General features: G+C 41.7%; 1 protein-coding gene across 2 annotated transcripts in view; it reads left to right on the forward strand.

The window, feature by feature from the left end:
* The first annotated feature begins 7,748 nt into the window (after positions 1 to 7,748).
* The window catches only part of LOC107704583 (dual specificity protein phosphatase CDC14A-like), a 17,275-nt gene continuing 15,694 nt past the window's right edge, over positions 7,749 to 9,329 (forward strand). Inside the window, exons 1-2 of one of the 2 annotated variants that reach the window (XM_016507546.1) lie at positions 7,749 to 8,008; positions 8,984 to 9,074. In XM_016507546.1, coding sequence (XP_016363032.1) covers positions 7,906 to 8,008; positions 8,984 to 9,074 — 194 coding nt within the window. In that variant the 5' untranslated portion in view covers positions 7,749 to 7,905. Of the gene's footprint in view, positions 8,009 to 8,496; positions 8,788 to 8,983; positions 9,075 to 9,329 lie in introns of those variants that run through there. The other variant, XM_016507548.1, reaches the window with a different exon arrangement.

A 9,329-nucleotide genomic window follows, 5' to 3' on the forward strand; every position in this document is an offset into this window, starting at 1 on the left:
TAAACAGGAGTAATCAAGTGAGGGTTATCAACTCCAATTAGCAGCAAGGGCTGTGCCTGTTCGAATGCCTGTATTGGGAGGCCCACAGGGTGCTTGTAACTTTTCTGTAATTTGTTCATGGGGTAAGAGTGAAGTGCAAGACCAAGATGTTCTGCAGTGAAGGCATCAGTGATGAAAAAGCTGTGCTGAGGCTTTTCGGCTGGGGAAATACGGAATGTCACCTTGGACCCGTGAAGAACTTGAATATCTTTACGTATAGTCCGCAAGGCCAGGTCTTCTGGCTCTCCTCGGAGGCCCAGGTGGTGTGTTGCTGCTGGTAAGAGCATAGTCCGCTCTGAGCCATCGTCCAGGATGGCATAGGTGCTCAGAGTGCGCTTACCATGGTGGAGTAGTACTCTAAAATAACCTTTAATAGCACACGACTTCCATCTACTGGTTTGTCCACATACAGCACTTCAGAAGATGTATTCACTAGACAGCTCTCCTCTTTAGTTGACTTGACCACAGTCTTAGGTGTTTTGGAATTAACTTCGTGCAGCACTGGTAGGTGTTTGCCTTGACAAATGCTGCAAGGTTTCTGCAGATTGCAATGGGCTGCTTGGTGAGTTCTAGCACATCGCCAGCACCTTCGATTGGTATGGATCAATTCTGATAATTGGTCTGGTCAGTTTTACAATCTCTGTGCATTGGCTTAAGAAGTGCTCTGAATTGTTACAGAATGGGCAGTAAGGTGCAGTTCTGTTCTTAGTGGATGGATTCACTTGTGCAGGTAAAACTTCTCTCTCCATTGCCTCTCTGGATCCATGTAGTACAGTAGTGGTTCACCTCTTCTGCCGAGGCTCTTGTCTAGGCCCTTGTCTCTCCTTAGTGTTCTTCACTGTTGACGAACCGTCATATTCCTGGCACCATGACTCATATTGCAGCCACTCAGAGAGATCAGTCAGAGTATAGGTTGTTCCTGGATAATGGAACTTGCTGCGCCTGAACTCTCATCTCTGTCCGTAACTTGCTCAGCAAGCGTGCTATGTGAGATCCACACTAGAGACCTGCGCGGGACGGATTTTTCAGTCCCGCGCCCGCCCGCTCCCGCAGAAATATATCTTATCTGGTCCCGCTCCCGCCCTAACTTAATCACCTCTGATTGGCCATTGCGTTCCAGAAATCAACAGCTGAGTCTGTGATTGGCTACATTGCGCAACCCTTTAAACATGTGTTATAAATAGAAACTATGCCTAGCTTGCGCATGTCAATCATTTTAATGTTAATATTAGTTGTTCTTTTTGCTTTTGTGCAACAGATAAATAACAATTTATATGTTTTAAACACTTTATGTTTAGATCATTTCTATTTTGCGGGAGTCCTGCGAATCATTTTATTCTCCCGCATCCCGCACACACACGAGTCTCTTCCCACCCGCACTCGCCCATCAAGAGTTGTCCCGTGCCACACCCTGTTACGTTGGGTCCCGCGCAGGTCTCTAATCCACACTGTAGCTCTATCTCTCCTGGGGGACCAAGGGATTTAAGCATGACCATGAGTGCTTGGACCTGTGGGGCGAACTTCTCAAAGGCAGCTTGATCATCGAATATCAGGCGAGTCCATAACACTGGCTATTTTATTCAATGCCATCTGATGGGGCTGGCCAAACTTTAGATTAAGAGCCACCATGGTATCGCTGTAAGGTCTGGAGGAGTTCAGATATGAATCTGCTATCAACCTTACCTCTTCCAACTTCAAGTGATCCACTAGGATTTGGTGAAGAGCTCCGTCCCATCTGGAGCCAGTAGATTCTCTAAAGCTATCTTCATCCTAGCGAACTCACTGGGGTCTCTGCGACAGAAGTAGGGAATTAATGGCATCGGACCTCGGTATGTCGGCTCAGAAGGTAGAGGAATCTGGTATCAAGGATCGATTACAGTTCTCGTGTGGGCCCTCATCAGCAGGTATGACTGTGAGATCGCTGCAGGCTCACCTTGAAGGTAACTCTTGTACTGCTCTGGGTGATATCCTGGACTGGCTCAAAGAGGTGGCTGAGGGTGGAAGCCTTGTTGTTGACTCGAATGGCCTGGAAGCATCCTGCTTGTCTTTGCTGTCGGTGGGCCATGTTTTACGATAGGAGGGTTTTGAGTATGTGCAACAAGAGGTTTACTCTTACTAACAGCTGCTTGTTTTAAAACTTGAAGCTCACTCATCATCTTGTCCAGAAGGTCGACAATGGGCTCGCTACTGACAGACTGAGGTTGTGGGTCTCCTGTCTTCCCACTTATGAAGTCGTGATTACGAGCTTGTCGTATTCAAGTGCTTTAATGTCGGAAAGAATAAAATGTAGCATCCCATTGGTTGACTATCATAAACATTCACCGCGCTACACATGCAGTTTGCTGACAATTCTCATTGCAATTCTCATTCTCATTGCTAGTTTTACTTGATCTTAGTGCTGCGTTCGACACCATAGATCATGGCATACTCATAGATCGATTACAAAACTATACAGGTATTCAAGGGCAGGCTTTAAGATGGTTTAGATCCTACCTGTCCGATCGCTAGCACTTTGTTCATTTAAATGGGGAGTCATCTCAATTATCACCAGTAAAATATGGAGTGCCACAAGGATCTGTCCTAGGTCCTCTGCTATTTTCAATATACATGTTGCCCCTTGGTAATATTATTAGAAAATTCAGGATTAGTTTCCACTGTTATGCTGATGATACTCAACTATATAGCTCAACAAGACCAGATGAAACTTCTAAATTATCTAAGCTAACAGAGTGTGTAAAAAATGTAAAAGATTGGATGACCAATTCTTTTACTGCAGTTATATCTGATCAAATGCACATTATTATTCTTTAGTTTGGGTTAAACAAATCAATTTCGCTTGGTTGGAACAGCAGCTACGCTAATTATGTCTCTATTTGTTTCTCTGTTTTTGCCACGGGATTGACATCCTGTGGTAACTAGGATTTACACAAGCTTCAGTCTGGATCCAGAACACCTGAGAAGTGATGATTCCAACCCCTCAGATGATGCCAACCCTGAAACAACATACAGAACTACCATATTTTGCTATAAGTTTGATTGCATTATATAATAATTGCTGTTAATAGTGTTCATCGTCTGTTTGATTAAATCTTTAATTGATTACGTCTTTAATAGATTTTTCCGTACATTTCTGCCATATGTACATTAACTGACAGTCACCACTGATAAGCTACCACTAAATATTGTAGAAACTTAATTTGCTGTAAAGTTGTTTTGCAACGATTTGTATCGTGAAAAGTGCTATACAAATAAACTTGAATTGAATTCTGGAATTTCGGTCAAATACATGCTTATTTCATTGCTTATAAAAAATACAATATTCTTCGAATGATCGTTCATATCTAGCCTATAAATACACTAGCTACTTTAGCGACAAGACAAAGGGATGTAGTTGTTGTGAGAACAGCATTGACAGCAGCAATGGTTGTCCCCTCCACCATGTTTAAAGTTTAAGACCCGCCCAACTCGGAAACTCTGGTATCAAAAAAATTTCCCAGTAGTAAATGCAACTTGAGTGAAAATATTGGAATTCCCATAATTACAAGATTCCAACTTGTAAAAAGCGTTCACGTCCTTGTAGAACTCGTAATTACAACTTGTGAACTGGGAGTTTTCTGAGAGCTACGACTTGTACCACGTGACCACCGCAGGCTCTGTTTAGGCGTTGATAGTGTTGCCATAGAAAAGCATAATTTAGAGTCCGAGGACGTGAACAGCTCCGAGTAGAACGTCACGTGCTGTCATCTCGAAATTACGATAATTACGATATGACGTGAATGCAGCATAATTTCCAATTAGGAAACTCGTATTTATGATAATTCAGATAGGACGTGAAGGCAGCATTAGTGTAAATAGCCGCTGCCCTTATTAATTTGTGGCTACTATAGGCTATTGTCTGCATTTCATGTGCAGGGCACGTAAATTTCTTTTTTGCATTTATTTTTGCACTCCGCAGCTGCCGTGGAACTGCAGCGTCATTTTTAAAAAAAAATTTTTTGAACTACGTGCGTCGCCGCGCCAACTTTGTTCTTGTACAGGTGCTACAGTAGCCTAGGTTCTGTTGCTTCAGAAACACTTCCCCACGGTTGGGGAAGTCGTGGCCTAATGGTTAGAGAGTCGGACTCGTAACCCAAGGCAGGGATTGTAGGTGGGGCGAGTGAATGTACAGCGCCCTCTCCCACCTTCAATACCACGACTGAGGTGCCCTTGAGCAAGGCATCGAACCCCCAACTGCTCCCCGGGCGCCGCAGCATAAATGGCTGCCCACTGCTCAGTCTGCAGTCTGCAGACTGGCTCTGCAGTCTGGTGTGCGGCCTTTGGGACTTCGGGAGAGGTGTTCGGTCGGCGACTATTCTGTTCGCTGGCGTTCCCTGGATCTATCATATCCCCTGGTCCCAGCCACGGTGACCTCTTGTGTTTATGGCTCTCCCCAAATCTACCGTCGAGTGTGCTTCAACCATCTTCGCACGTTTCCTCAGTTGCGGCAGTCAAAGGAGCTAACGGACAATCCGCTTCGGTTAAGGATGGGTCTACTAAATTCAAGATCGGTGGTAAATAAGACTTTTATTATAAATGACTTTTTTACCTCGCGCGAGTTGGACTGCTTATGTGTTACGAAAACCTGGCTTACCATCGGTGATTCAAGCCCTCTTTCGGAACTTTTACCCTCAAGCTGTTTGTTTTTAAATTCGCCTCGCTTAACTGGCAGGGGCGGCGGATTACTTTCTATTTTTAAAGACAAACTTTCTCATCGCCAAATAGTACAAAATAAATACAGAAGTTTTGAGCTGCAACTGTTTATACTTGAACTAAATAGTCCACTATTGATTGCCTTGTTATATCGCCCTCCTAAATACAATGCAGACTTCTTAAATGAGATTTCAGATTTTTTGGATGAAATTGTTCCAAAGTGGTCATACTCTTGATCTTGTGTTATCATATGGAATTTCTCTTTATGATCTGGAGATAGTGGACAATGGGTTTTCTGATCATAAATGTGCTATGTTTTCTATTCCTATATCTTTGCAACTCAAAAAGCAAGTCCGTAAATCACGATTAATTAACTGTTTCTTGCTCGCAGTGTTTGTCTGCCACCACAATGCTCACGCAGCTGCATGTGATGTAACTGTGACGTCTACTCCAAACTGGTCTAAGGATTTGACCAGGCCGCTTTCCAATTAATATCAGAAGTTTTTGCATTCCAAAAGAATTTTCCTCTAGGGGAGATTTTATATTTTGATTGAAAAATGTGTCTTATATTTTTATCATTACAAGAGGAAGTAAATATTTCAATGCCATCAAATATTAACTCTGGAAGTATTCTTTCATTGCTTCCAAAAATGAGGGGATTTTTTATTAAGTGTATCAACTTGTCGGTTTTATTAATAACAAAATGATATTAAATCAAATGCCAGGGAGCAAGCCAATAATGTATCTTTTGAACAGATTCACAGTTTTTACAGCTTTCTTACGCCCCATTCATACGGGGCGTCAGAGTCAACGCCTCTCTTTACTTTGAATGGAGTGACGTCAAGCGTTGGCGAAATGAATTGTGGGTCCGTTGCTCGCGGCAGAAGTTGAAAACTTTTCAACTTTTCAAGCGCCAACGCAGGCGTCAGCCAATCAGATGACCTTATGCAATAGGCTATGATCAAAATAACCGAAGATTATCATAGAATGGTCAGTTAAAGTGTCTGTGAACCAGGAATTAATACAACATTACACTAAACATGCAAATATTTATTCGTATTATGATTTATTCTTTTCAAAGACGTGAGTGACACTTGAAGTGGTTCGCGTTATTTGAATCAGAATACGAAGCAGTCACGTGGTTGTGTGTGAAAACGAAGCTTCGGACGTCACAGATCACGTGGTTTTGGCAAAACGAATCAAGCTCCGGTACAGTGCTTCACTGAGAAATTTTTCGTTTTTTTTAAATACAAGCTTCGAAGCCTCGTTGTCGAACGTCACGTAACATTAACGTTAATAAAGTAGTTGCTTTGTTGGCGTTTTTAATTTTTGAAGTTGCCTTGTGGAATGTCCAGTTAAGGTTAGCTCTTTAGCATTATTATTGTAGATTTGAGTAATAACAGGCGGTACCGCGGGAAGTAGGGGTGCTACAGCACCCCCTGTCGTGTAGCCCGAGATAAAATGGGGGGGCTGGGGATGCAGTGTTAGAACCATAGACTGTATAAAAACATGGACGTAGTGTCCGTGACGTCACCCGTAGATTTCCGAAGAGCGTTTTTGACGCTCAAAAGTGGGCGGAGCCGGCCGTCGCCATCTTGGCCGCGCGTCACCACGCGTCACTCCCGGATAATCGAAAATGGGCAAAGAGGCGGGACTAGCGGCCAGTCGATGAATTACAGTTTGTCACTTCCGTGTTGGCTTCACGAGAGAGAGCAGGAGGTTGCAGCTTGTTGAAAATAAATAAATTAAAATTTTGCAACAAAAAAATAAATAAAATTAATTGTATTCATTTGTATATTCATTGAAAAAGTAGCCGAAGCCTAAAATGGCATTATAAGCAAGAGTTAAGTTGAATCAAATTGTCGTTTCAACTTATTAACTGACTTAAAAATCATTTGGTGCCATGAATTTTTGATCAAGTTATTACCTGTAACATCTGTTCCGTACCCATATTAAGAAGTTACGACCACGATAAACATACACACATATACAGAATTACAGTATTTCAGTATTCACGCAAACATAACCTGTTCTGTCTTAAGTGAACGCTTGGGGAACATTTGGGGAAAAACATCTGATGTGTAACATTATATTACATCCGTGCATTACAGTATAGGACGTCTGTACCATTAATAATTTATTATTATATATTTATTAATATATAATAATTATTATAGGTTAATTAATATTAATCTAACAATAAAAGAAGAGGGAATCACTCGCTGCACTTCATTGAACTGCTTTTGTAGTTTTAATAATCAATGTATTTGTAATGAACACACTTAAGTTATTTTTTACATTTGATTATTTGTTCTTCGTACATGAATGCTTTAGTTTAGATATAAAATGATAAAGGTTAGGTTAGTGGAGCCTTTACCGATTACCTCCATTGATCAGAGCGTGAGTGACGTCACCTCCCAATACAAACACGCCCCCTATTATAGTCCCGCCCCCTCACATTGATTGGCTGCTTTCCGTGTAGACATCGGAAATTCAAATGTAAAAGGAATTGCTATTCCTTTTGAGTTTTGGCAGGTTACATGCGAGAGTGAAAAAGCAGACTGGTCATTAATATTGCTATTTAAATATGACAGGCTCGTAACTCCTAAGACATGGGAAATACAGCTGCAAATGGACTTTGCTTTTTCATTTGAAATTTGGCAGTCACTGTGCGTCCACATATGGAAAACGCAATTGAAGATACAATTCCCTTTGAAAATAGTCCGGAATATCCTTCCATAATGACCTGCAGTGTAAACGAGGCCAAAGTCATCAGAAAAAAAACCTTGTCGGTGCCCGGATGTTTTTTTTTTTATTATTTATTTATTTATTATTATTATTATTAACCAGAACAAAATATACAATATTTTACAAAAACATGCCAGAGTGTACAAACCATTGAGTCATTAATCAAAAACTCTATATTCGTGAAAAAATATTACAAGTCTTTTTATGCCCGGATGTTGGGCAGAGGGATGGCGGCGCAGTGACGTCACTCGCAAGGCTTTTAGAACAAACTTGCCTTCCCTACGTCACTGGCAGGACAACTGGCTGCAAATATAGTTTGGTCTGCAGCGCGTGGAGCCGTTAGGAGCCGGACTACGCAAACCAACGCGCAAATGCTTGTTCCATCGCGCGTTCGCGTTTGAAACGCCATCTTTTCACGCGTAGCGAGGCATGAAGCGCAAGAGTGAGCGACGGAGCGAGTCGAAGAAGAGACTCCGCGCGTCTCTGAGGAAGCAGACAGAGTCCAAGAGCGATATTTACCTTCGTATCACAGGTAAACAAACTACAGACGCTGCCGGAACTGCCTCAAAGGGTTAAACCGGTCGTCGTACAAATCCTGTCAGGGGTTAGTTTGGCGGTTTACAGCACGGAATGGTCGTTTTAACACGAAACATGAGATCACATCACAAACTAAGCGCTGTTTATGTAGCGATTATCGTTGATTATATGTCAGGATGACTCTCTAATGGTGTCTGTGTAACGTTAGAGACGGAACGAGCTGCTTTGTTCTGTTCGCTCACCGCGAAATGAGTGTAATAGCGGATCAAAGCTTTCAGTCAGAGTGACGTGAGATTCTATTGGCCAATCAGCTCTCCTCTCCTAGCAACGGCTTGGGCAGCGTGCCTGCCTGCTGCTCAATTTAAATTATGGAGGGAGGAGCTTCATGTGATTGACGTGGCTTTGAGCCAATCAGGCGCCGGGAAACGGTTTAACGTTGCGTTGGATTTTAAACTGAACTTTATTCAGACTTCAGGCGAGAGGGAGATCGCTCGCGTGGCGTTATTTTATTTCATAGTTCTAATTTAAATATTTTTAATGCAGGGTTTATTGCGTAAAACCGGTTCGACAAGTAAAAATTAGATATTTTACATTCTTTTAAATTCGCTGCATAATTTCTTGAAGTGTCGACCTAAATTAGACTGTTTTGGTTGAATGTGTAAATGTGTTTTGGCTTTATTATTATTATTAAACTAAACCGAGATTAAATAATGCTCCGGAACAACGTTACAATAGAAACGTGTGCTCTGTCAAACTGCGTCGAGTTCATTAAAGGTGAGGCTCATATTTTTTATTTATTTTTATTTTTTTAATCATGCACATGATTAGTTCTGAGAACTCACTTCCGGTACGCGGATTCAAACTAATACATGGACTCATACGTGTTTACATTCACAGACTGCATGAAATCTGCAGGAAGTACATTAATTGTGAGAGATTGCCTTATAGTTTGGCTTCATGTGTTTTTCAGATCAGCTGTATTTTGCTCTTCTTCATCAGAAGGTGAAGAGCACTCCTGACAGACACTGTTTCTGCATCGATGAAGAGCTTTCCTATGAGAAGTGAGCATGCCATTATGCATTACTTCTAAAATACTGTCGAATGGCTCATGATTAGAGACAGTATAATTCAATAAACACTATAAAGTGCATTGATGCATGAAAGGTCTTTAAATGATGGAAAGTTAGCTGTCACACTCAATCTACTCCATGCCTTTTGTCTCTGATTGATAGTTTGGACTCTTAGTGTAATTGTACAAACGTCCAGCTTCAGCTGGAGCTTCTCGTGTCAAATCTTGACTGATTTTTATCGAGAAA

The sequence above is a fragment of the Sinocyclocheilus anshuiensis genome, unplaced genomic scaffold (assembly GCF_001515605.1).
Source record: "Sinocyclocheilus anshuiensis isolate Anshui unplaced genomic scaffold, SAMN03320099.WGS_v1.1 scaffold1614, whole genome shotgun sequence".
Classification (NCBI taxonomy): domain Eukaryota; kingdom Metazoa; phylum Chordata; class Actinopteri; order Cypriniformes; family Cyprinidae; genus Sinocyclocheilus; species Sinocyclocheilus anshuiensis.